The 26,895-nt window shown below is 60.1% G+C and overlaps 1 protein-coding gene and 1 long non-coding RNA gene across 6 annotated transcripts in view; one reads left to right on the top strand and one right to left on the bottom strand.

The window, feature by feature from the left end:
- The window catches only part of Slc6a6 (solute carrier family 6 (neurotransmitter transporter), member 6), a 32,327-nt gene extending 23,974 nt beyond the window's left edge, over window positions 1–8,353 (bottom strand). Inside the window, exons 1-3 of one of the 2 annotated variants that reach the window (XM_005387064.2) lie at window positions 8,278–8,353; window positions 1,698–1,937; window positions 893–1,027 (exon numbers count right to left, since the gene is read on the bottom strand). In XM_005387064.2, the coding sequence (XP_005387121.1) occupies window positions 893–1,027; window positions 1,698–1,926 (364 nt within the window). In that variant the 5' untranslated portion in view covers window positions 1,927–1,937; window positions 8,278–8,353. Of the gene's footprint in view, window positions 1–892; window positions 1,028–1,697; window positions 1,938–8,093; window positions 8,168–8,277 lie in introns of those variants that run through there. The other variant, XM_005387062.2, reaches the window with a different exon arrangement.
- A 783-nt stretch (window positions 8,354–9,136) lies between these two features.
- Window positions 9,137–13,761, top strand: LOC102005952. 4 transcript variants are annotated; one of them, XR_001234502.1, is made up of 5 exons: window positions 9,137–9,637; window positions 9,908–9,964; window positions 11,120–11,414; window positions 12,123–12,199; window positions 12,570–13,761. It is a non-coding gene; the product is annotated as an uncharacterized LOC102005952 (long non-coding RNA). The 4 variants fall into 4 exon arrangements; XR_001234501.1 differs by having other exon boundaries at window positions 9,137–9,964; XR_001234503.1 differs by lacking the exons at window positions 9,137–9,637; window positions 9,908–9,964 and having other exon boundaries at window positions 10,991–11,203; window positions 11,316–11,414.
- Window positions 13,762–26,895: the final 13,134 nt, after the last annotated feature.

Here is a 26,895-nt window from a genome sequence, read left to right as displayed (position 1 = left end):
GGTGGATGGATGGATGGATGGATGGATAGGTGGGTGTAAGGGTGGGTGGGTTGATGGATGGATGGATGGATAGATGGATGTAAGGGTGGGTGGGTTGGTGGATGAATGGAGGGAGGGATGGATGGGTGGGTGAGTGTAAGGGTAGGTGGGTTGGTGGATGGATGGAGGGATGGGTGGATGGATAGGTGGGTGGGTATAAGGGTGGGTGGGTTGGTGGATGGAGGATGGAGGGATGGATGGATGGTGGGTGGGTGTAAGGGTGGGTGGATTGGTGGATGGATGGATGGATGGATGGATGGATGGATGGATGGACGGATGGGTATATGGGTGGGTGGGTTGGTGGATAGATGGATGGATAGACGGGTAGATCAGTAAGTGGATGGATGAGTGGGTGTGTGGAAGGGTAGATGGATAGATGGGTGGGTGAGTGAGTGGATGGATGGATGGGTGGGTGGATGGGTAGGTGGATGGATGCATGAAGCGACTCACACATATTCCCATTCTTCCCAATTAAGTCCTAACAGTGATTATCTGAGTGCATTTTTAGTACCAAGCACAGGACTCTGCACAACCATGAGTGTGGTGCTTACTAAGTACAGTCAGCACTTCAACAGTCATACTATTTTATCTGCACAGCAACCTAACAAGTGCATCGCTTGTGCTTAATAGATGAGGAAACTGGGGTCAGAGTGACACTTCCAAGGCCACCTGACTATGGAGGGGAGGACACGGGACTTGACCCCAGGCAGAAGCCACCTGGCCAGATGTCCCAGGGAGGAGGTGCTGCCTTGAGCCAGGCACCACCCACCCTGACCCATCCTCCATGACCCTGCCCTGTGCAGCTCCACAGAGGGTGCCTCGGCCTCATCCTTCCCTGTGCATGTGAGCTCACCAGAGAAGAGAGGGCAGATCTTCTCCCAGCAGGTGATGCCACCCTCGGAGGTGTACTGGCCAATGATGACCTCCAGGAAGAAGACAGGCAGGCCGCTCCCGAAGAGGAAGATGAAGTAGGGGATGAGGAATGCGCCTGCGGACACACAGAGCAGGTGAAGGATAAGGAGCGCTGTGGTCCCACCCCGCCACCTCCTCCTGTGCCTCCACTTCTGATCTGCCAGCTCCCTGGCCACCTGCAGAGTCTTGAAGCTGTGCCTATGCTCCCTGCCACCTCCTCTAGCAAGACCACCTCAGGGGCCACTGCCCAATAGGGTGCATCCTCTCTAGGCCCCCTACCCGCACCTACTAATGGGCTCAGAGGGTTCTATGAAGCCCGAAAAACCATGGGCACCAGGTGTGTGCTCTGCCCCTGGGAACCCACGAAGCCCTCCCAGGGCAATCCCCTGGGGCCAGGACCTCCAGAGAGGTCCTGGATTAAAAGGATTAAGAGATTGGGTTGTAATGGTCAGTCCCCCACCACGTCTGCAGCTTGGAAGGGCACTGCCCAGAGCCCTCCTCAGGCAAAGCATTCTGAAAAGCCCAAAACCCCCACACCGGAGCAGACAGAGACCTACAAAGTAACATGTCTCAACATGTGTCTTCTGCCTTGATACCTCTGCATTACAGCAACGACGCTGGCTTCCCATGTATGGGGTGCAGAGAAGCCAGCGCTGTGCATGGTGCTTGGTAACATCAGAAAACCCTCCAGGTTGGTGGGGGAGGGGTACAGCAGGCTGATGGGAGGAAAATAGGGCCCTGCTCACCTCCACCATTTTTGTAGCAGAGGTACGGGAATCGCCAGACGTTGCCCAAGCCCACAAAGCCACCTGCCACGGACAGCACAAAGTCGATCTTGCTGGCCCACTTCTCACGTTGCGGTGGCTTGCCCTCCGCCTCGTCCTCGGGCCGTGTGCCTGGGCTCTTGCCCGGCGATGGCTTCAGGATGTCCTTGTGGAAGTCCTTCAGGCACAGCAGCTTCTCCTTGGTGGCCATGGCTGTGCTTTCTGCAGGGACAGGGACAGCAGAGCCACTGTGGGACTGGGAAGCTGGGCGTCCCCTCTCCCAGTCCATGCCACATCCGTCACCCCAAACAGCGAGCTACAGCCCACACCCCAGTGAAGCCATCGTGTCCCATAAAACTCAGCGGCCCAGGCCGCCCCAGCACCTTCCACACAACAGGTGTCTGAGGCTGCGGCCAGGCACAGACAAACTTGACTTTCTGAGTCCTAGCACTCTAGAGGCTGAGGCAGGAGGACTGTGAACTCCAGGCTAGCCGGGGCTGCACAGTGAGACTCTCAAAATGAACTGAAATTAACATAGTTTTTTTAAAAGACCCACTCCAGTTTCACTAAGGCCTCAAGGTTGCCCACAAGAATTGTCTATTTGTGAGCAGCAGGATGGATCCCGGGACTCCGATCAGGAAGTCTACAACACCAGGAAATGGAGCTCCCACCCAAGTGCAGGAATGGACGCCTGTGAGGGGTGTGTGCAATTTAGGAACATGTCCACAGCACAAAGAACAGGCGCTTCACAGAGAAGCCCGAGAAGCCCCCCGCAGCACCTTGCAGTTCAGTGGTGTCCCTTCCTGGCACGGGCGATGTGGAGGCCCTGGGTGGGGCCTATTAAGCTCCATCCACCCATCCATCCATCCCTCTGCCCACCCCACAGGCCATCAGGGCTTGACCCCCAAAGGGCAGAGATCGTGCAAGGTGGGAGCTCGGGTCAAAGGGGGCACAGCTGCTCCGCTCTGGGCCTTGGCCTCCAGATCCACAGGCTGAGATGGTGATAGCCAAGGTGGCTGACTCGGCACCACACAACCCTGGTCACAACTTGTCCGTCTCCTTGATCCTAATTAGTGACTGAAGACCAGGTGTCATGGCACATGCCTGTCATCCCAGCACTGTGGGAGGCTGAGGCAGGAAGATCCTCAGTTCAAGCCCAGCCTGGGCAACTTAGCAAGACCCTGTTTCAAAAACAATAAAAACAGCTATAAAAAAAAAATAGCTGGAGAGGTAGCTCAGTACAAAGACCCTGGATTCAATCCCTAGTATGACAGGAGAAAAAAGAAAGCAAAGAAAAATGGACAACGTTGAAATATCAGACTTCAGAGAAAAGTTGAGCCACCAAGGGTCTCTGGAACATAGAAAGGTCAGGGCCTCGGGGTTCCCACCTCTCAGAGCAGCCACAGCACCACCACGCGCGTGCCAGGCAGCTCCAGCCACAAAGACATGGCCTGTGCATCGGCTCTAGGCAACGTCAACTCCTGGGCCACAGCAGAGGCGTGGGGACAAGGACACACCCCACAGCCACGCTCCAGGGGCCTGGTGCTGTGCCGGGTGTGGGAGGGCAGCCAGCAGGTACTGCTGGACAGGTGAACCCCAAGTGGCCCCTGCCCCCAGCCCCTCACCTGTGCACACACATGGTGAGCCACCAGCTTCAGAGCCTTGGACCGCAGGATGGACAGGGACAGGCACACGCGGCCAGGCGGGTGCCTGGACCTGGGGGTGGATAGGGACGTGCAGCCAGGCCCCAGGGGCTGCGCCAAGGGGCAGCGGCACAAAAGCACAACACCGCATTTCCCCCACGCCTCCTTCCTCTCCCGCTCGGGTGGGGACCCCAATTGTTTCACTGTCTGGCGGGGAGCAGACGGAGGCTTCCTGGAGCCCAGAGCCCTTCCTCTGCCTGGCGGGGCATCCGCACGCCTTTCTCTCCCGGCTCCCGCGGGGCCAGGAGGGCCCCGCAGCCCACGCCACTGCAAAAATAGCCCAGGCATAGCATTGTTCCAGAGAGAACCTGCGCCCCCTGATGCTTATCGGGCAGGCGGCATTGTGGCAGCAGGGTGGGCACATAATTGGAGGATGTGGGACGCGTGCAGGAACAGCCCAAGGTGGGCCAGGCCCACCCTTCTGGATGCTGCCTGGGTCTCCAGGCTGCGGGGACATCCCAAGGTCAGCCTGGCCTCAGTGCTGCCTGTGCCCTGGGGAAGGGGCTGGGGGCCCCCGACCACACAGGCAGTGGGACTGGAAAGGCCCAACCTGCTTCTTGGGGGAGCCGAGGGTCCTGCTCTGCCCACCCCCCACAAGGCACTCAGATAACCCTCAGAAAATGTGGGAGTTAGCTCTGGAGCTCCCCAAGACCTCAATACTGCACACTCTGGTCTCCTAGGAAACAAGGACCCCCCCTCCACTGGGCGTGGTGGCGCACACTTGTAATCCCAGCACTCAGGAGGCTGAGGCAGGAGGATCCCTGTGAGTCTGAGGACAGGCTGGACTACATTCTAAGACCTTGTTGCAAAAAAACAGAAGTAAAACATGGACCCCCACCCACGGCCTGCTTGGCTGGATGGCCCCCTTGCTCCCTGGGAACCCAGGAGGCTCTGCAGGGCTCACAGCTGCTGTCTAGGATGCAGGACCCAGGGATATCTCTGTCCCTGAAGAGTAACGTGCACGGGGTTGCACCAGGCCTCAGACCCTTGCAGTCACCTGCCTCCCTCAGGTGCCCTCCAAACCCCACCACAACCTGGAAAGAACTGGGATCTGTGGGTCTCCACATACACCCTGCCTCCTATCACCATGGCAACATGCCCCCCCCCCATGCAGCCACTTAAAGTAATGGGAACACAGTGGGCTCAGGGCCACCTCGTGGCCCCAAACCATCTCTGTCCCTGCTGCTGGTCCCAACCCAGACGCCAAGGCCTCTTCCTAGCTGCTGACCTCAGGCACCTGGCTCAGTTACTCTGGTCCCCAATCCCCGGCTGCACCGTGGGGGCGACAAGGGTCACAAGAAGGCTGCACGAGGCTACTTGGAGAGCGAGTGGCATGCGGCAGGCCAGCTGTCCCTGCCATCTCTAGGGCCGTAATTACCACTGTCCTGCTGAAGGTAAGGCCATGGGCAGAGGCCCTGTGACAACTATACCTCCGGACAGCATCTCTGCAGTCGCCCTGCTAGGCCAGTGGCCCCCACCAGGGGCCGCTCAAGGGGCCAGAGAATCACAGGGTCCCGCCACCCTGGGCTGCGTCCTGCTGGCCCTGTAGACATGACCTGTTTTCCTTGGCACGCAGCCCAGGGTTATTTTGTAGCGGCTGACAGCTATAATTCCCCATTTTAAGAGCTTCCTCTTCAGTCACTACAGCTCTAGCGATTAGGGGAGACTTTGTACAGAGGCCCTGGCAGAGCCTGACTTACTGCCCAGCTGGAAATGCTCACTTTTCTGTTCCCTGCCAGCAGCCAGATCCAGCTGTGCCTGAAGGCTGGCCTGCAGCGGGTCGCCTGGCCAAATCTTGGCACAAATGCAGCCCCATTCAGCCCCAAGCAGCAAGGCCGTGGGCTTATGGTGGGGCACTTCTTTGCTCCCCACCAGTTTTAAAGCACATTTTGGACAGGGGTGGTGATGCAGGCACTCAAGGGGCTAAGGGAGGAAGATTGCAAGTTTGAGGCCAGCCTAGGCTACACAGCAAGCCCTAGACCAGCCTGGACTACAGAGTAAGACTTGGCTTTAATGACAAAACAAAAAAAGTAGCAGACTTTTGAGTACAGTACACTGGGCTGCACTAATTATAAACGGTTTCCTATTTGCCCATCAAACCCTCAAATTTGGGAAGAGGGGCTGAGAAAGTGATGGTGTCTCTGGGTCTCGGTTTCCTCATCTGGTGAAATCTGGAGATGGAAGTCAGACTCACCCCATCAGATTAGCTCAGGGCACACACGGCAAGTGATCGGCCCTGGGGACAAGGGCCACACGGCTGGGTGTGCAGCATGCGTGGCAGGCACTGTGCCAGGCTGAAGAAACGGTGCGGGTTTGGGACCAGGTTTGGGCTCCACGTGAAGAGCCAGCTAAGGGACCCTGAGTGTCCTGACTGTGATTAAAGACAAGGCCCTGCACCCTGGAAACGTGAGGCCGTGGACTTCAGAAGGCCAGGCCTCACAGCAAAGGGCTGAGCACAGGAGGGGCTCACACACACCACTCGGTCAGCGTCCTCCCCACACAGCGTCGCTCCACCTTCAATACACAGAACAAACATGGCCCTGTGCAGAGCCAGGCCACCCCGCTGACCTCCTCAAGTGCTGCCCATCTCCCTTCTGCACCGAGGCCAGAGATGATCTCACTCACCAACGTCACACTGCCAGTCAAACCCCTGAGCAGGGAACAGCTCCCAGGTCTGCTCCGGCCCTCAGCATCCTCCTTGCTGACCCCTGATGTGCCACCTGCACCTCTAATGAGCCAGCTACTGGGCCAGGCCAGCAGACACAGGGGGACCAGGCTCAGGGGAGCAGGCCAGGAACAGGACACCACGGGATGGGGAGGAGGCTGCAGGAAGGGTGGTGCTATGCACAGGGTGTGCCTGGTGGCCCAGAGGCGCTCCTGGGTTCCCAGGAGGGCGGGCCCATTGGTGACGTCCAACCTGCATGTTCCTGGTGCCACCCCAGCCCCCTGAGTATTCAACAGGCGCTGCTGGGTAAGCACATTGAGCTAGTGTTGAGCGCCAGCCTAGCACACAAGAACCCGGGCTCCATACAGCTCCAGATCAAGGAGAAAAAAAAAAAAAAAACTGAAGCTTTTTTCTGTCATAGAAAGTAGACCTTCAAAAGATTTAATCATTTAATTGGATCACGTGGTCCATATCCTTTAATCATCTGTTTTGAGAAAAGGCTAACTCAAGTGTAACAGCCCAGGACCTCCTGGGGCCTGGCGGGCAAAGGCTGGGTGCCCAGGACAGGGTTGGGGTGCGCAGAGAGGGCAGCTCAAAGCCGCCCAGGCTGGCATCCACCTCGGACCAGATCCTGAACGTAGATGCTCCCAAGAACCCCAGGGCACAGGCATACACACACACACACACACACACACACACACACACACTTGCCGTGTCAATACTATGGGGGCTGGGTCGGGGGGGGGGCACTTTGAACATGCCAGCCTCTGGCTGGCCCCTTGGGAGGGCCCCATGAGGTTGCCAGGAAGCTGGGCACACTCTTGGCCAAAACAAAGCTGAAAACAATGGGGGACATTCTGGTCCTAAGGAAAGTGAGGCCCATAGGGAGTGGCTTCAGCAGCTACCTCAGGGACAGGGGACAGGCTGTCTCTGCCTGGGCAAAGCGTCCCCTCTGCTGGCCTGACTGCTCCAGAGCACAGTCCGTCCTGCCACTGCCACTCAGCCCCAGGCCACAGCCCTGCCTGCGCCTGTGCTGCCTCACCTGCCACCACTCGTGGTTGAGGGCACATGGGGCCACTGGCCAGGGATCTCAGGTCCCAGGTGACTTCCGGCAGGGGCCCCTTGAGCTGTGCCGGCCAGAGGCAGTGGGCGAGCAGAGTCTGCAGCCTGGCCTCTGGGAAATACCAGGAGGGAGCACAATGTGGGTCACATCCACAGCCCCGTCACGACCCCTTGTGAACTCAAGATCTCAGCAGGGGTTCTGATCGCTCAATCCCCTCCTGAGGAGCCAGGCGCCAGCCCAAGGCCCTAGAGACTCAGACGGGCAGTGGAGAAGCCACAGCAAGTCAGGGTGGCTGGCACGGCAAACAAGAGACGCAGGAGGCCCGGCCTGTGCAACCACGGCTGGGGGCCTGGGCTTCTGACCGTAGGGAAGTGTGTGGCAGAGATCTGCGGGAGCAGCGTCTGAGAGCTGGAGATCCCCACGGCCTCACATGCTCCAGGCAGCATGGGGCCAGCCACCCTCCAGGGCGGGGGACACGGCTGATGGGGCAAGAGCCACCACTGTCGTAGGCCACAATCCTACCCCCAAATGCTGAAGTAACACAACAAGGACGCTGCGTCAGAGATGATGGCCAGGGGAGGGGAGGGGAGGGATGGGGGGGGCTGCCTGAGGGCATATGCGGGGCCACCTCCATCACTGTCACTGTCACCATCACCCAGGTGATGGCGACACGCTCTGGGAGCTTAGGCTGTAGGCTCTCATCCCCGGTGGCTGGACCATGACAGCTCAAAGCAAGGGCCGAGTGGCCGCCCACCCAGAGAGCGAGGGTGAGTCAGCGGCACTTCAGGCACCAACTCGCCATGTCACTTCCCCGCCACCCCGGAAGCAGGCAGGAGCCGGGGCACTTCCTGGACAGGCCCGGAGACTCAGCGTCTGCCCCACTTCCCCTTTCATGCTGAGGACCCAGAGCACCTTGGGGGCTGCAAAAAGCAAGGGGGGGCCCTTACCCCGTGACACCGCCACTCGGGGCATGGGCACGTCCGCTGCTGTCACCAAGCTCTGTGGAAACCAGCCAGGCCGCTCCCCCCCAGGCTGGGCATTGCCCTGTTTGTCAACAGCCTCTGTCTTGTGCACCCGGTTCCTCTTTCCCTTGGTCAGGAAAGGCCCCCTTCCTTCCTCACACGCCCTTACCTCACCCTGGCTCAGGGGAGCGCCATCACATGGTGCCAGGACTGAGTGGCCGGGGCGGCAGGACGCTGTCACAGCGCGCCCGCCGCAGCTGTTCCGGGGCCCGGGCTCCTCCCCTTGCCGGCCGCCCCGCGTGTGCTGTGCATCCTCTCCCTCGGCCTGGTCACAGCCGTCCTCCACCATCAGCTGGACCTGGCACAGGACTCGTGCGTCAAAGTCCAGCAGGTGGACACCTGGGGCCCAGGACACCAGCCGGCGGCTGAATGAGCTGAGGAGTGGCCGGGACTCCTGGCCCTGGGCACGGTGCCCCCACAGATGCCCAGATTCTGCCAGGCTTGTCTCTCTGAGATGACCCAGATCTTTAGGGGTACGGCATCCACTCCCCAGCCTGCTCCCTGGATGTCTCCTGGGGGTGCCATAGGCCAGTGCCCAGACCCACACATGGTTAGGCTCAGGCCACAACAGCGATGACAACGCAGAGGTCCTGACATCAGACGCCCCGCAGGTCAGGAGGAACCATGCTTCACCAACGGGGAACTGAGGCTGGAAAGAGGGGGGCCCTGAAGGGAAAGCTTGCTTCATACCTGGGGACGGGGCACTTCTCTCTGCATGGGCCACCCCAGTGTCTCCACCTACCCAGGCCGAGCCGGGACACAGGGCATGGCCACCTGGCCTGTCACACAGCGTCATAGCAGCAGCCACGCTGCCCCAGGTGCCCCGACCTCCCCCCCCACCATTCCTCATACTAGACCCCAACTGCTGCTGGCCGGTTGGAGACGATCTCTGAATTCTCCACCTGGAACCCAAGATCGCCACACCTTCCGTTCTGTGCTCAGCGTCCGGCACCAGGCTCCTCCTCTGCTGGTGTGAGGCCCCGGGCTCCTCATCCTCCCTGGCATAACCTTCGCAGCCTGGCCTTGCGCCAAGTTCTGTGGCCTGGTCCTCGAGCTGCATCTCCCTTCCTTCGCACGCACCCCCCATTCAGCAGGCGCTTGGCAACCTGGGCAAGGTTCCGAGTTCTCCATCTGGAAACATTCCTGGGACCCGGAGGAATCTGGCACGTGATAAGACGCACATGCAGCTGGCAGGACCCATGGACCTCGTGTGCCCTCTGCACAGGGACCCGGGACCTGCCAGTCCTTTGAGAACCCAGCTTCAGGAGGCTGGGAGGGCCACAAAGACAGCACAGGAACTTAACCTGGGGGCACCCAGATGTCTGTGCATTCTCTGCTGCATGCCCCGTGGGGCAGCCACCTCCACCCTGTTCTCAGGTCACCAGGCTGAGGCTCAGGAGCCACTGCAAGCAGCACACAGCAGGTCCCACGCAGGACCCAGCCGCCACAATGGAGAAATCGAGGCCAAGGTGACTGGGCACAGGGTGATGGGCTGGGAGAAGGGGGGACACGGAGATCACAGAGACAGTCCCAGGGAGGCGGGGACCTGGCCGCAGCTGCCCGGGCTGGGAAGGACACCTTTCCCTGCAGCAAGACATGGGTGGCATCACCTGCTCCCCAGCAGGGACCAAGGGCAGGGCAAGGTCACAGGGGCCTGGTGACCGCTGCAGTCAGGTCCCAACTGTCCACGGCCACACGCAGCACGTCCCAGGTGAGGACACCCTTCTCTGTGTACCTAGGTTCCCTCAACTACTGTGTGGGGACAATAACAGCACCCGCATGGTGGCAGTGACAGGGTAAGTGACTTCACCGCCTCAGGATGGGCAAGTTCTGCTAAGTTAAACTCCAAGTGCAGCCCTGCCGGGCATTTCCTGCAGGTGGACAGCAGCCCTGAAGAAGGATCGCATGCTGCTCAGCCCACCCTGCCACTCGGGGCGCCCCCCCCATGGCCCTGCCTCTCCCAACTCCGACCCTAACTGAGGATGAGGGTGGGAATGAAGGATCTGAGGGGCCTCCTGGGGGCCGGGTGCCTTGGGGGGACCTGTCTGTGCCTGGTCGGGGTAGTGGCACCCAACAGATAGGCACGGGAGGGGAGATGGGGGCTGCGCTGTGGGGCAGGCGCGTCGGGAGGACCACAGCTGCCGCCCTGATGCCCCACAAGGCCTCACTGGGCACCTGGCTCCCACAAGTCCCCAGGCTGCCGACTGATCCCCAGCAACTCTAGGCCAGCGCTGTGACCCCATGCTGCCAAGCGAGCTGGGAAGCCTGCTCTGTGCCTCAGTTTCCTCTTCTGTCAAACATGGCTGCAACAGTGCCCCTCCTATGGTACAGTGCACAGTGCCCACAGCAAAGCCAGCTTGGGCTGCCGGGCAGTGGAGGTGGTGACCCTGGTGGCAGCGCAGGTCCCAGCCCCTGGCGGGGGCTTCCCTCTGGCCACCTCCCTCAGAGACTGGGGTTCCCACAAAATGCAGCTAACGAGAACCCCCACCCCAAAGGCAGGAGTGGTGGGTATGCCCAGAAGCCCAGCACTCTGGAAGGCTGAGACAGGAGGATCAAGAGTTTGAGCCTAGTCTGGGCAATTTCAGGAGACCTTGTCTGAAAATAAGAAAATAAAAGGGGATGAGGAGGAGGCAGGGAAGAACCTTTCCTGCAGGGCTAAGTGGGACTTGCCCCTCTATCCCAACCCTGTGCCTCCTGCAGGAAGCCAGCCAGGGCCTGGGGCAGGGCACCTGTCCCTGGCACTGACGACACGGCCACCCTCTGCCTCCACGCCTCCCACTGTGAGAGCCGGGGCCCACGGCCAGCTGTGCACCAGGCATGACCCCACCGCGGGGGTTTCTCCTTTCCTAGACCAGTCTGGGGGGGTGACTGCTCCCTGCCTCCTATCGTCCCAGGTAAGGAGGACACAGCCTTGGCTCTGACCTCACAGCTGCCCCCGTGCTGCACTGCAGGGCCAGCCCTACCCACCTGGTGGGCTGGGTGATGTACGCAATGTGACCGGGGCCACAAGGAAGGAAGCCACAACCCTCATCAAGGTGCTGAGGCTAGGACCTTTGAGCCTGAATTCCAGCCCTCAGTCTGCCCCAGCAGGAGCAGGAGGGGCAGAGGTGGTGAAGTTGCTTTGTCATTTTGCAAATCCCTGGCAAGGATTAGAATCCAAGTGTCAGCTTGGACCATACCTGCACCCTGCAGGCCTCCAGCTCAGCAGTTCCTACTTGGCACTCCTGTGAGGAGACACCTGGACAGGTGAGCAGGAGTGATCATTAAACGCCCACCAGGCCGGGAGAGAGCTTCTCACGTTCAGCCTGGCTGAGCACGGAGGTGGATAAAGTCCAAGGGGGTGGCACTGAGGTTAATCTCGGTCGTGGAACCTGGGGCTGTCCTCCACGGCCCCTCCCTGCCCCATCCAGCCCCCGGCCCAACCATCCACACAGTCACACCCCCCACCCCCACCCCCAGCTGCCACAGAAAAGCCTCCTCCTCCCCCCGGGCCAGGGCACCTGCGATTTAGGCCACCTCTATAAATAGGTGAGAAAGCATCCTTTAATTGACTCACCTATTTATTGGTCACCGTCCCTCCTGACCCTGGTGGCCGAGTTCTACATTAACCCCTCAATCCCCTCTCACTCCCTCTCAAGTCCCGTGGTCCCAAGTTCACTTCCTCCACCCCCACTCCCACCGCGTCCCCCACCCGCCACCTCGGAGCAGTGAGCAGTGACCCCAGGACGTCACACCAGGGTGGGGGCTCCGCTGTGCCCTCTGTGAAGCGGCACGGCCTGCGGGGACAAAGACACTACAGCTGAGGTCTGTTCCAGACCAGCACCACAGCCCATCCTCCACAGGCCCTTGCCTGCTCTGAGCCACGCGAGCCTCCCTGAGCCCGGTGTCCCCTCACAGTGGATTCCCTGGGGACTGGGGACAGTGGCCACACACAACTCCCCCTTTGCCTTCCAGCCAAATGACAGCTCCTAAACCACGTCGCCCACCGAAACCTAAACCACACGGCCCCGAAGAGCACCTGGGGCCACAAGGTGAGGACACAGGTCACCGGCACCACTCAGGGCCACTACACACGGCACGGTGGCCACAGTGAGGCCGCACCCAGCCTCACCGGGTCAGAAGGTCCTCTCCTCCTGCCTGTGCCGCTGCATGGCTGTCACCCTGTCACCGGAGCTCTCTGCAGCCACAGGGGCTGGGGTGCAGCTCAGGACAGGCAGGGTAGTGTGGGCAGGGGACTCGGGTGTCCTGACCCCCAGCGTCTCCACCCTTTCTTCAGGGCTGGATGTGTCATGGCCCCCCAGGCTGCAAATCACTGGGTCCCCGGTCCCACACAGGTCTGGGCCACCACAAGGCCAGGGCTCTCGAGGGCTCAAAGGTCGTGTTTTTGATGCTGGGTTTCAGATGCCTGAGGATCACCCTGACTTCCCTGCCTGCTTCCCAAAGCTGCCAGCGGTAAATAGGAACTTTTCTGGGCCACTGAAAGGGCCCTAGGGAAGGGAAAGATCCCCACCGCTGACTGAGGACACAGCTGGGCTGGGCCCTCAGGTGCCAGAGGTCACATGTTGGCGCAATCTCTCTCAGTGCGAGATGTCATCTTACAAATGTGACCAGTCATCCTGCAGCCCTTGGGTACGACCATCACTAAGAGGACACAACAAGAAGTGACACTCTACTTGTCATCTCAGCCCTTGGGAAGCTGAGACAGGAAGGTTGCTGCAAGATCCAGGTCAACCTGGGCTACAGAGCAAGACCTTATCTCAAAAAGAAAAGACAAAAAAAGAAAAGCTTTCTAAAAGCTAAGCCATGTCTCCCTCAAGCACCAGTGACTGGCAGCTCCATGCAGCCTCATCTGCTGCGGGTAACTGAGCTAGGCAGGGGAGGGGGCACAGCCAGGAGGTGGCAGCAGGGAACCTGCCGTCTGTGTGACCCTGGCGTCCCCATGCCCTCTGGGCCTCCTTTCCTGAAGAGGTGGGCAAGAAGTAAGCGTGGCCTGGTGCCCCTCAGGAGCCAGAGCCAGCAGATGCTAAACAAATGAGAGGCGGTGGGGTCCCTCACTGTGACGGTGCCTGGGGACTGGAGGGGCACATTCTAGCCCAGCAGGCAGCACAGGAGGGTATGACGGGGTGTTCAGCTAATGTGGGCACACTGTCCCATCCGGAGAACCCCAAACCCCAGCCCGCCCTCTGACCCTCCTCCTAGAGACCCTGTCACCTCCCAAGGTGCCCTTGCCACCTGGGGACACTCACTGAAGGCAGCTCTGGGGGGGGTGGGCAGGCCAGCCAGGCAGCCCTGTCCCCATGATGGCACGCATCCCCTGTCCCTTGCCTCCCTCACACCTGTGGCCCAATCAGAACCAGACCCAAGGTCCCCCGAGCCCTCTGTTGCCCAGAGGGAGAAGGTACCAGCGGTTGACACGCAGTGGTCTGCCATGGGCAGCAGCCACCACAGGACACAGCGCACCAACCGTAGCTCTGTGTCTCCAAGTCCTGAGCCTGGGGCCCGTGTCTGACCTGGCAGCCCTGCCCTGAGTGCACCAAGCACCCGGTGCAGGCAGGACACTCGGGAAATGAGAGGACATGACGACCACATGCTCCCGGAGCCACACACTGTCACCTCCTCCTCGCAGGCCTCTGAGGTCACTGTCCAACCCTCCTCCACTTCCCTGCGGAGGTCATGCAGCCATAGATGTACCGCCTCCCTCCCAAGCCGTGTCCCTTACAGTGGGTGCCACCTGTACACTCACATGGGTGGTGGCCTCTTCCTGTTATGTGGCCCCAGGCTTAGGTTCCCCTGCGGGTGGCCAGGGGCCAACACCCTGTGTAACTCAGCCCTGAAGACATGCATCAGAGTCCCGTTCCCAAGTCAGGAGGGGCGCAAGGGCAGGGGGTCTTCCAGAACCACTTCTGGGTGCTGGTGGCAAGGCCCAGGCAGCCTGTGGGTGCCACCAAGCTGACCATGGGGCAGGGCTGACTACAGGACACAGACAGAGATCAGCCCTGTAGTGGGTACTTGGTGTCCAGACTCATCCTCCCTGGGGATAGGAGCAAGGGCCGCCTTCCAGGAGCAGCTCTCAGCTTCTGAGAAACCTCTCCTCAAAGACGCCGCACCCCAGGTCCTCACCGAGCCCTCAGCTCCTGGCTATCCCTGTGGGGCCGGCCCTGAGTGCTGGTGGAGTACTGAGGACCAGACACCTAAGGATCGTGCCAAGCAAGGGCTGCGAGTGCCGCGTCTGCCCGAGCGGGAGCACCCAGATGGGACAGTGCCCTCGCCCGAGTGACAATGGGCCACACTTGCTCAGAAGGGCTGTGCACTGCCACATACAAAGGCTTCGCGTTTTCCTCCTTAACCCTCACAGCTGGTGAGGTGCCCACCCTCGGCTGGTGGTGACACCCCCTTCAAGCCCACAGACAACGTGGAGCTGGAACGGAAACAGGGGTGGCCCTGCGTGTTCGTGACGTGGGACGTGCATCAGGCGCCCTAGGGATGGGCAGCCCCTCGGCAGCCTTGCTCACCATGTCCAAGCCCAGGCTCGAGCCCCCATGACCAAGGAAGCACAGGTGCCTCCCTGCTGGGCTAGGACTCCGGTGTGCTGGGACACCGACATGGAAGGACCCTGCTCACAGACGCACCCGTGTCACCGTTCTCTGCCACATTCAGCATGCTGGCCACACTAGCAATGCTGAGCTACGCCTTGAAGCGGTTCAGGGTGGAAAGCAGAGGTCGGGGGCGATTCAGCAGGGAGCACTGCCTGGCATGCACGGGCCTGGGCTCTAGCCGCAGCACCGCAAAACGTTAAAACACAGCAAAAAGGTCAGGGTGGTCAATCGTGTGCGGTGTTTCATTACAATTAAAAATAGAAAGGGATTAGACCAGAGAGAAGTTACAGCCGGTAGATTCCCGTCACCAGGGACTAATTAGATAAACGGTTTGCCCAACACATTAGGACTTGGGGCCGAAGACTGTGCCCCTAGCCCACAGCTGGGCTGGTAAAGACGGTTTTCCCCACATACGCAGCACCCATTCACCTGCATAGCTGTCTGCAGTCTCCTGGCTGTCACCGTGGGGTGTGGCCAGCCAAGGGGACACCACGCAGTCACAAGCCTAAAAAGCCGTTGGCCTTTTTAAAAACATCTAAGTCAGGAGCTAACAAACCTCTCTTTTAACCCGGAAGAATGTCAGGGAGGCTGAAATCAGGCTCCCACACACATCCACACTGCGGCTCCTATTTCCAAATGAAATGTCTGGCCAGACGCCCTGTGCCCCTGACTACAGGGGAGGCTGAGGCAGGACTACTTGAGCTCAGGAGTTAAGGACAGCCTGGGCCATGGGACAAGACTCCATCTCTAAATACTAAATTTAAAAAAGGAAGACTTTTATGACGCGTATTAAAGAACACCGTGGTTATCACTGGCAGTGGGAACGCGGATGAGCTCTGCTGCCTTTAGACTCTCAGTGCTTTCCAGATTCTTTTCTTCCACGGTGCTGGACCGGACCCCAGGGCTCTGCACGCCCCGAGCACGCGCTCGCCCCTGCGCCGCACCTCACCCCTTTCAAAGTCTTCTGCGTGAACAACGTGTTGCTTTCATAACGCGCAGCAAGCCCATTTTATCACTGCTTGGCCCTCCCGCTGTGCGGGCTGGAGGTGGCATTTTCAAGGTCACGGGGTTCTCGCACACATGGAAGCCGGGTAAGGGGATCCGGCAACCCTGGCTGCTTCAAAGGAAGGCTGAGGCAGGAGCATCCCAAGTCCAAGGCCAACCTGAGCTACTCAGCGAGAGCAGGGAGCATCTTCTCCTCGTGAAGGCACTGGGCACCTGGGAGGGCAGACCTCACCCTCACGTGCCCGGGGCTGCTCCACACATGGAGGCTACCCCGCTCTCAGACAGGGATGGTGTTGGGTCCCCATCCCCACCCAAGTCCTGTGCCTCTGGGGGCCTCTGTGGGTCCACTTCATGGGGGGGAAGGTGAGGCTGGACAGACTCAGGGACTGACCTCAAGGCCACCTGGCAGCAGGGGCTGGGGGCGGGGCTACAATGCTATCCTGGGGCTGGAACCCAAACGCGGGACCCCTAGCTCCTGACTCCCCAACTGGTTAGCCAGCACCCATTGAGAGGGCCACCTTCAGGAGAAGGGCCACACCCCGGGAGTGACTGGGTCTTGTGTGACAATGTGCACTCATCCTGGCATCGGCCGTGTCCAGGGTGAAGCACGTCTGCCAAAGAAGGCCCAAGCTGGGCCTGGTGGTGCGGGCCTGGATGCCAGTACCCAGGAGGCTGAGGAAGGAGGATCTCAGCAGGTTCCAGGCCAGGCTCTGAGGGGTTCAGAGGAGGTGTGGGAGGCCTCAGCCTCGAAGAAGGCTCCACCCAGGAGCGGACGCACATTCCAGCCACCCGGCAGAAGGCGCCTCCTGTCCCAGGCTCCCTACCACGCATTAATCAGCTGGAGACCTGGGTGTTCACACTGTGTGCTCCACATCAGGACTCTAGGTTCAACACCCAAGAGCTATCTGGCCTTGGAAGAGCCAATCACGGCTCTAGGCCTCAGTTTCCCTCCTTGCCGTGCAGGTGGCATCAGTGCCCAGCTCCCAGAGTCTTCAGAGGCTATGGCAGTGCCCAGCCAGCGTATCCAAAGTGTAAGAGCCAGCCCTCCAGCTGAGCGGGCTCTAGAGCAGCTGGTACCCACACCTCTAGTGACACAGCCCTGTCCCCGCCTCTGGGCCAGGCACACACAGGCCTGAGCCCATGTGCAGGACATCTTCGTGGTTAGCCGCTGTTGACAGAGCCCCAGGCTGGGCAATAGGTAGTCTGGCCACAGGCCGCAGCAAGCCGAAGAACTCTGGGGCCACTCTGTAGGTGGCCCCAAATCAGCCAGACCCACCCCTGGGCCTGCAGGTTCTCAGCCCCTCCCCAACCAGCACCCCCAGTGATGCCAAGGAGCTGTGTTCCACCCTTAAACTACAAAAACAGAGAAGAAATTTCTGTCCAAGATGCCAGAGTCGGGCCATTTTTTTTGAGATGCGATCTCACTATGTAGTCCAGGATGGCTTCCAACTCACAGTGATCCTCCCGCCTCAGCCTCCCAGTGCTTGGATGACAGCCGTGTGACACTATACCCAGTCAGGGCTGGTGTTTTCTAAACAGAGGCCAGCCTGGCCCAGGGGTCTGGAAGACCCATCCTGGGCCTGGAGCTCAGAGGGCACACAGGCCACATCTTGCTGCAGGTGGGGATGAAAGGGTGACCTGCCTGGGTTGAAATCAACCACATCAGCTGAAGACGCCATTAAAGACGACCATGACCTTGAACTGAAAGCAAACGAGGCAATGCAGTAGGTAATCAGCACGGTTGTGAAGGCTGGAGATTAGATAGCGGACTCCAGGATGCCTGGCTGGGGCCTATAAAACAATGGCCCTACTCTTGCGAAACCCAGCAGGACTGGGTAAAGGGGTGCCCACGGGGGCCCAGTGATTCAGCAGAAAGCCCTGGGCCTGAGGGTTCCCACAGAACACAGAGGAGAGGGGCGAGCGGGGCTGGGGCCAAGACAAGGAAGTGCACCGGGGCTGTGGGCATTCCCTGTGCTACTCTGCAAGCTCCCCCATTGCTTTTAAGATTTTAAAAATAAAATTTCAGAACCGAGTGTGGTGGTACACACCGTTTGTGATCCCAGCACTCGGGAGGCTAACGCAAGAGGATCCGTGTGAGTTCAAGGCCAGCCAAACCAAATAAATAAATAAGTAAATAAACAGGCCCAGGCACCCCCAGCATCCTGGAGAGGACCCACCCACCCAGAGGGCCACCCCTCGATGCCTAGGGCGACGTCCCTGGGCCCACAGCGATATTGCGACTACTCACAGGCAGGAGGCTCCTCAGTGGGGGCTGCGGTTCTGGATCTGCACCTGCGCAGAGGAGGGGACACTGTCAGGGGGCCTGTGACTGGGGGTGGGAGGGGCGTACACTCACATATTATTCCCCGAGTCAGGTTAAACGGCCAGGGCCTGCTGTGCCCCAGGACCGGGTAGGACTGGGCACGCTCTGGGAACATGGCTTAGCTCTGCTCTGGGTTTTCCTGCTCTGCATTATTTTCCAGCATCCCTCAAGGGGTGGAGCTGGCTGAGGCAGGACCTTTTCCCGATTCCTGGAACTTTAGGATGGGCACATGGGGACCAGGCCTCCAAGTCCTAGAGTCTCCATCGCCATAAATGACGGGGCTGGTAGCACATGGGACCTGGGCACCGTCCTTCTCCTCTGCCTGCCCTGCTCTGCTTCCCGCCTGGGGCTTCAGGTGGGAGCTGTCTCAACAGTCCACAAGCACCCACTGCACGCCAGACCCCACGCCTGGCACCAGGGATGAAGGTGCTGCTGAGTCCATCCATCCCGGCGGGCATGCAGCCTGTGACACTGGGCACGTAGGGAGACAAAGACCTCAGTCCTAAAGGGCACTGGGGAGGGTGGCTCTGACAGGGCAGAGAATGGCACTGTGGCCCTCAGGGGGCACTGACCTTCCTCCCCCGGTCAGGACCACTCTAACCACAGCCGGACAACAGGGGTGATGGCCAAGATGCCCTCCCTGGTGCTGAGGAGGACCTCCTGTTTGTGCAACAGAGAACAGCGGAGGAGAATGCGCCAGGCACAGAGCCCAGCAAAGGCGACAACCAGCCCACTGCCAAGACCCGGTGCCTGGATGCAGCTGCACCTGAAGTACTTAGCCTGGGCCTTCTCCTCAGGGCACTGAACAGAATGCTTCCTGTTCGCTTAGATCTCATTTGAGCTGACTTCTGCCACAGCAAACCCACGGGTGCAGCCCCCATGCCACCTTGGACTGGGTTCATCACTGCCCCTTCCCCAGGTCTCTGGACGCAGGACGGCGAAGGATGCAGGCAGGGAGTGCAGGACTGCGGAGGGCACCTGCTGTGTGGCACCCAGGCAGCCCCGTGTCTGGCCCTCATCGGTCCCAGCCAGGTGCCCTTCTCTAAGTGCTCAGAAATGGGGAGGGAGGACCCTGTGAAGGGACCAGTGGCAGCCACGGGTGGGGCTGCACTCAGCTCATTGGGCACCCCACTGCAGCCCGTGCCCACTGGGGATAGGCAGGCATGCCCTCAGCCCCAGCTGGCAGGAGGCGTAGCCGCTTTCCATCACCAAAGCCCCCACACACCGTAGGGCGTGAGGAGGGGGCATCGGCCCAGCCAGGCACCAGGTCGTGGTAGCTGACCTGACCCAGCAGGGAGCAGAGCTCAGAGCCGGGGCTGGGGCAGCCCGCCAAGCCTCCCCGACGTGCATCCTACATCCTACTTGGCTGCCGTAAAGTCTCCTGTGGCTTTTGGACCGAGGACCCGGAGCAGCAAGAGGCTTCCCCTAGGCAGCCTTTCCAATATGGCACCGGCCCAGGGCCGGCCCTGCCAGCTCTTGGTCCGGGACATTGGGGGAGTTACCTGGCCTTGGCCAGGCTCTGGTCTTCCACATACTAGATAGGAAGATAACGGCCAGGTGCAGTTCCCAGGCTTGAAGTCGGGTAACAGAACAAGACGGGAGAAAGATCCCCACACACTCCACCTCTCAGGCTCCATGTGGCTGGAAACAAGGCAGGACCTGGCGATTCTGTCCAAAAGGAGCCCAGGCATACCTGTCACCAGGACCCACCTGTCACAGCCCACCACCCAGCAGCCAGACTCCGGGGACAGCACCCGGGCAGCAGATTCAGCCTGGCCACCTCTGCTCCTCTCTGCAGACGCGGATGCCTCGTGCTCAGAGACACATGCTACCCAGGGGGGTGCGGTGGCCCGGCCCAGACACAGGAGCCAGGGGAGCCAGGGACGGGGCAGTTCGGGCCCAGCGGTCTGCAGCGACAGGAGAGGCCGTGAGGTGCCGGGGCGAGCAGTCACCAGGCGCTCCCGCAGCTGCAAGCCCAGGGAAGCAGCCCTGCTCAATCCAGCACAGCAGCAGCACTCCGCGGGGGCGGGGGTGCGCGCGGCCTGGGTGTGTCCCCGGTGCTGCACAGAACTAACCCAAAGCCCTGCGGCCAAGCAGTCCCAGGAGCTCTGGGCGGGGACCCTTCCAAGGAGCCCCCAGGGTGGGTCAGGAGCCAGAAACAGCCTCTCCGGTGGCCTGGGGCTTTGTTTTCTCTTTTTTCTGGGGTTTGTTTTTTTTGTTTGTTTTTTTTTTGGTCTTTTTGTTCTTGTTATTGTTATTGTTGTGGGGATTTTTTGAGACAGGGTCTCACTATGTAGCCCTGCTGGCCTGGAACTCGCTGATCCCCGGGCCTCAGACTCCTACCACGCCCAGCTTCAGGGCTGCTCTAAAGTATACTTTTCTAGTCACACTGGATAAAAAATCCACGTTGTCCCCGGGAGGAAGTGAAGTGCACTGAACCCTGCATCCTGCCCGGCGTCCTTGGGGCTCCAGACCCTAATTCAGTGAAGGCCAGCAGGCTGCCTGCAGCCTAACAGGGCCGCAGGGAGGGCAGGGCCCGTACCGTGGGTGTCCCTCCTGCAGCGGGACCTGATGGCGGGAGTCACAAGGTCACAGGATGAGCAGAGGCCAGGGGTAGCCCCGACTGCACCCAGCCGCCTTGCTCTCTGGTGTCCCAGGATGGTGTCTTTCTGCGGTGCTGGGAGTCAAACCCTGGACGGGCATATTCCATACAGTGCTCTGCGGACAAGTGCCAGCCCCAGGCCCAGACCTCCCACATACTCCCCTCACAGTCCTCCCTCAGCAGGAGGCCAGCACTACGCTGTGCTGTGCTGCAAAATGCCCACTGCCAGCGGGAGTACCTTCCTTCCCCATAGCTCCGGTCAAGCCCACAAACAGCCTCCGAGCCGGGCACTGTGGTACACGCCTGTGACCCTTGTACTTGGGGAGGCTGAGGCAGGAGGACTGCAATATGGAGCTCAGCCTAGGCAATTTAACAAGATCCTGTCAAAACAAAAACTTCAAAAGGGCTGAAGATGTAGCTCAGTGCAAAGGTTGACGGTTCAATGCCTAGTACTGCAAAAGACAAGAAGAGGAAGAAAAGGAGGAAGAAGAGGAAGAAGGAGCAGAGGAAGAGGGGAGGGGGAGGAAGAGAGGGAAGAGGGGGAGGGGAGGGTAGAAGAGAGTGGGGGAGGGGAAGGAGATGAAGAAGGGGGAGGGGAGGAGGGGGAAGGGAAAGGACGGGGAAGAAGGGCATAAGGAAAAAGAAGAGGAAGAGCAGCAGGAGGAGGAGGAACAAAGGGCCTTGGGCTCTGGGCAGGGCAGGCTCTGGCCCCTAGGACTCTGGTCTTTACAGTCCCCATGTGGCAGGGCCATTACAGGGCTCAGAGGGCAAACCCTTCCTGAGCAGGTAGCTCAAGGCTCCATTAATTAAGAGCAGAAGGATCAAAGAAGAAGCCATGGGAGGAAGCCAGGGCCTCAGAGCTGCGGGAGCCCGAGGATCTCAGACTGGCCAGACTTCGGGAGTGGAGAGGCTCCGAGGCCCGTGTCAGGTCAGGAAGCGTCCGCACCAGGAGCGGTGGACTTGAGACACTAGAGCCGGACGCGCACGTGGAGGCTGGCAAGGCAGCAGCTGCTGGGGCAGGGAATGTCTCCCTGCAGAGCTAACAACCAGTGCCATCTAGTGAGGGAAGGGTAGTCCTTGAAACCATGAAGAGAGCCTCAGGGTGGGAGGCGGAACCCTGAGGCCCCCCAGCCCACCCTGTGACCCCCTCCCCTGTCCAGAACCCGCTTGGGGACCTGCCCAGCAGTTGTTCAGACTCAGACCCCCTTCCCACCAGCTGTGAGGACACCAAGATTTGGGGTCTCGACCAAGGTCAGAGTGGGGCATGGTGGTGCACACTGGCCATCCCAGCGATCAGGAGGCTGAGGCAGGAGGAGCACGGTAAAGCGAGACGTTTCAGAAAACAGCAGCAGAAAAGTGCAAGGCCAGGGCTGAGTGCTGAGGGCTGAGCCCACCTGGTGCGCGGGGTCCTGGCTCCCGCTCAGCACGGGGAGGGATCTGCAGCACAGTGATGACTGTGGCGGGGTCTCTGCCAGCCCCCCAGGCGTCCACAGACTCGCTGGTGAGTGGGCGTGCATCTGGGGGCAGGGGTGCTCGGACAGCTCCACCGCCTGCAACAGCTCACTCAGACTCCACACTCAGCACTGTGAGTGGTGGGTAGGGAAGGTCACGGGCGACCTGCAGCCCGAGCTCCACCCCACTCTGCCTGCCCCCGGTATCAGCCGCCAAGGGTCCAGCTCCTGTCCCGGAGTGCTGCACCCTCTAGCTACTGGAGCCCTGAGTGTGTTATCTATCACTGCCTTCCAGCCCACACCCGGCACGCACTATGTGCTCAACACACATGCACTGTGGTGAGCAGAACAAGGGGGGCTCAGGGCTCAGTCAGGTAGTCTGACCTGAGTCCTGATATCCACCCTCCCCCAGGCCTGATATCCGGCCCCTCAGAGATGTGTGGGCTGGGCCAACCCACCCCCCTGGTGAGCTCGCTGCTAGGGTGCAGGAAGGACATCACTACATCGTGCCTGATGCTCAGGAAGCAGGGGTTCCCAGCTGAGCACAGGGGCGTACTTGTGGGGAGTCCCAGGTATGAGGGGGATGAGGCAGGAGGGTCTCTGGAGCCCAGCCAGGGCAACACAGACTCCATCTCGAAGAAAAAGGAAAAAAGAAAGGTTCCTTCCCAGCCTGCTCCTCTGTCGTCCCTGGGGCTAGGTGATGGCCACTGGGGGTGTGGCGATGGCCCACAGTTGCCCTACAAGCAGAGCCAGAGAAAGGGGCCCTTGCTCCTCTGACAGAACCAGGCACAGAGGGACTGCTGCTGAGACCAAGCGCAGACCCAAGAACACCATGATGTCACTACTCTGACCACACGCCACCCAGCTTGCTAGCAGGTCCTGAAGGAGCTGGGTGAGAGGACGTGGGAATGGGAAAGGGACCCAGATGTGACCACAGGGCTGGGCCTGGGGGCCCCTCCAGGACAGAATGGCACGGTGTGCAGGCCACTCACAACTCAGGCCTTTCTGGTAGTGCTAAGGATATGCACACTTTTTAACGACCTGGGAGGATCTCTTGTTGGTTTGCAGTTTTATATCACTTGCAATGTATTATTTTTGTGGTTAAAAGTAAATCTTCTGAACCAGGTATGGTGATGCACACCTGTAATCCTAGCACTCAGGAGGCTGAGGTAGGAGGATCATCGCTAGTTTGGAGCCAGCCTGGGCTACATAGTAAGTTCAAGGCCAGCCTGGACTACATAGTGAGACCCTGTCTCAAAAAACTGGAATAAATAAGTAAATAAATAAATGTGAGTCTTTTAGCCATTTCTCATGAGTCAACATGCATGCAGTTCCACTCCCGGACAAACGGAAACGTGTCCGAAAACAGACTCCTGCGAGCAGCAGCTTGACCTGTGACACCGCCCTGCAGCGACCGCACTGCCCCTCACCCACAGGGCAACCCCGAGACCCGGGGCCTGCAACCGCCAGGACAGAGTCACACAGGCTCTCCTTTCCACACACAGCCTGGGATGCCAGCAGATCAGGGCACTACAAGGTTAACAACATCGCTGTTAATAAAATAAAACAGTTATAGCAATAAGTGTAATAAAATCACACATAGGAGTCCTCCTTCTTGCCATTTTCTTCTTCTTAACACTCCGGGTTGCAGTTCACTGCGGGTGACAAGTGACTGGGGGTGACTGCGGGTGACTGGGGGAGCGGGGACAGGGACAAAGAGGGGACCCCAGGGACCTTCATGTTCTATATTACTTATTAATCTATGTGTACGCTAGGGATGAAGCCTAGGGCCATGCTGCTTGACCATCGTGCACACTTTCCAGTACCTCAGTACTTTTGCACAGTCCCGGGAGGTGCAGGGGCACACGCCCCGAAATCCCAGTGCTCCGGGGTTGGGCCAAGGCAGGAGGATTGCTGGAGCCTAGGAGCTCAGGCCCAGCCTAGGCAGCAAGACAAGATCCTGACTCGAAGTGGGGAAAAAACTCCTAACACAAAACTTTTAAGATACAAATTCCCAGGCGCTAGTCCCACCTCTGTTGATTATAAAAAGTCTCCCAGATAATCATTTTTCTTTGAGACAGGGTATGGTTTTGGTACCCAGGATGGCCTCTGAACTCCTGGGCACCGTCGATCTTCCCGCCTCAGCCTCCCCAGGGCTGGGATCACAGAGGCCAGGCACAGGTGGGCCACTGTGCCCTGTCCAGATGAGTCTAATGCCTGGGCACACTGCTCCCTGCTCCGACACCTTTACTGCTTGCAGGGCTTGGTTTGGGAACAGAAAAGCTACTCCTCACTCTCTGTCTCGATGGCTGTAGCGTCCAGATGCAGCCTGAGACCAGGTGGGCGGGAAGTGACCCACAGCCCTGTCAGTAACTCACTCTGAAGGCCCGGGCCGCACTCCAGTGAGGCTGCAGCCTGGACTTAATGGCCTGTGTACCTGTTAAACAGCATGTCCGGGCCGCGCCCCATGTTTACAGAAAGCGCTCAGGGCAGGACTCACTGGCACAGAACGCGCTCCCTGCCCTGCCCACCAGCCACCCCATATCTTCTGGAGCCCAGCCCAGTTCCTCGCTCAGCACCAGGCTCCCCCGGGTGCCCCCAGGCTCCTGGCTTCTACAGCTTCTGCCTCAATGTCCCCAAACCTTGTGGGATCCTATTTCTACCCCTGCTGCCCTCCAGATAAAGCCCACGCCACTGACCCTGCACCCACAGCTCCACCATCCGGCTCCTGCCAAATTCTGCCTGGCTCCTGCTCCTCTCTCTAGCTGGGACCCAGGGGACATGTTCTACAAACACACTCGCCACTCCATGCCACGGTGCCTTGGCACCTACTGTGCCCCTGCCGGGAACGCTGGCCGTCCTGGCCGACCACACAAGACAGCAGCCTGCCCTCAGAAGCCATGCTCCCCGACAGCAACGCGCTGGGTCCCCATGTGTCCCTAGCAGCTCGGTCTCTCCCACAACCCTCACCCCAGCCATGAGCTCCTGGAAAGCCGAGCTTCTACCCCAAATCCAATACCACACAGAGCTGTCTCAGTTGAGATTCAATCACCAGCTAAGCGAGGAGCTGCAGATGAACCTCCTTCTTTCCCAAAGGCCACCCTGGGTGCTCGCAGACCGGGCCTCCCACGGAACCCCCAGATCCCAGCTCCGGCTCAGGCAACCACGTGAACACTGGACACAAGCACACCAGTTCCGAGAATCTGCCCATGTCAGGCCCTCCGGCAGAGTGGGTGCCCTGAGTGGCCACAAAGGGCACCCCAGCTCCCACCCAGGCCTGGGGGGGGCGGTACGAGGCACATTCTCGGAGTCCTCGCGGCTGACTTCCTCCCTCCTGCACCAGAATGCACTCCGTGATCACAGGTGCCATGTCACTGGGACCTCTAGCGAGACATTGAAAGCCTCCCATTCCTGGCACAGCAACCAAACTTCCTAAGTCCAAACTGACTGCTGGTTGAGGAAGCTGCCCCTGCCCCCCCACCAGGTCTTCTAGGAGGCCCTCAGTCAGACCATCTGTAAAATGGGTGGCACCACCACAGGCTAAGCAGCTCTGCCAAGCGGCTGTGGCTTAGGGGGACAGGGAGGCTGACTGCCACCGTGGGGTGCAGTGTGGGGCGTCCCAAAGGACAAAGGCTTGGTGCTGCACCTGACCCTTGCCACATTCCACAGTGACCCAGGGCCGCGTGACGCCCTCTAATCAGAGCCCACAGCCCCACCGGCTTTACAGCTTACCACGGCTTAGGCAGCCTGGCTCAATCCTCTCCAGCACACAGCAGGGGGGCCGCGTCCTCCCTGCCTGGGGAATCACCCAAGGTCACAGCCCTCTGCCGCCCACGGACAGCATGCCCTGCCCATGGTAAGGACTGGGAAACTGAGCCCCAAAGGGATGTCCATGGCCAACAGGGTGCAGCAAGGTCTAAGGTGACCTCCAACCATCCTACCAGGTCCCTGAGGTCACAGTTTCCTGAGGTGCCCCCAGTACATCCCTGGGCGCCCCTGCACGCCCCTGCTCGCCCCACCCCTCGGCTCGTGCCACCCCGCACTGCAATGACTCCCTGCGATGACTCCCTGGTCGCGGGCAGGCGGGCAGACGGGCAGACGGTTGCTAAGCGCTTACCCGCTCGCTCTCATAAAAATAAACTCCTTCTGGCTACAGACGCTGGACCAGATCCCCTCCCTTCTAGCCAACAAAAAAATGTTTTAATTTGAAAAAGATCTCCTCCGTGACATTTCTGTGCTCCTTGGCGGTGCCAACTCGGGGCGCTGTGCTCATGTACACATGGGGCCCGCAGACCCCCGATCGCGACCACCACGTCCTCCACCTCCCGGGCAGGGGCCGGCTAGAGGTGGCATTGGAGGCCAGGCAGGACCAAAATAGTCAGGCCCGGCTGCCTACCACTCGGAGATAGTGCCCGGCACACCGGTGTCAGTACCCGGCACACCCCGGTGGTGGTCCCCGGCCCGAGCGCTGCCCCGGGAACACGCGAATGCCCGCCCCGGGACTGCGGGAATCCTGTCCCGGGCGCGCCCCGTTCCTGTTCCCGCGCCTCGGTGGCCACCCGGCCACCTGTCCCCGAGGCGAAGCCGCCCGCCGCCCTCCACCCGCCCCGCACAGGACGGCGTCCGGGCACAACGGCTCGGGGACACACGTGCACGCGGCGGAGACAGCGCCACGCGCTCGGGCTTAGGTCGGCCACACGGCGCCCGCCGGCGGACGCGGGCGCTAGGCTGGGGACCCGGGCACCCCGAG

The sequence above is a fragment of the Chinchilla lanigera genome, unplaced genomic scaffold (genome assembly GCF_000276665.1).
Source record: "Chinchilla lanigera isolate Chin_1 unplaced genomic scaffold, ChiLan1.0 scaffold00028, whole genome shotgun sequence".
In the NCBI taxonomy this organism is placed as follows: domain Eukaryota; kingdom Metazoa; phylum Chordata; class Mammalia; order Rodentia; family Chinchillidae; genus Chinchilla; species Chinchilla lanigera.
This window is presented reverse-complemented; position numbering and strand designations above follow the sequence as displayed.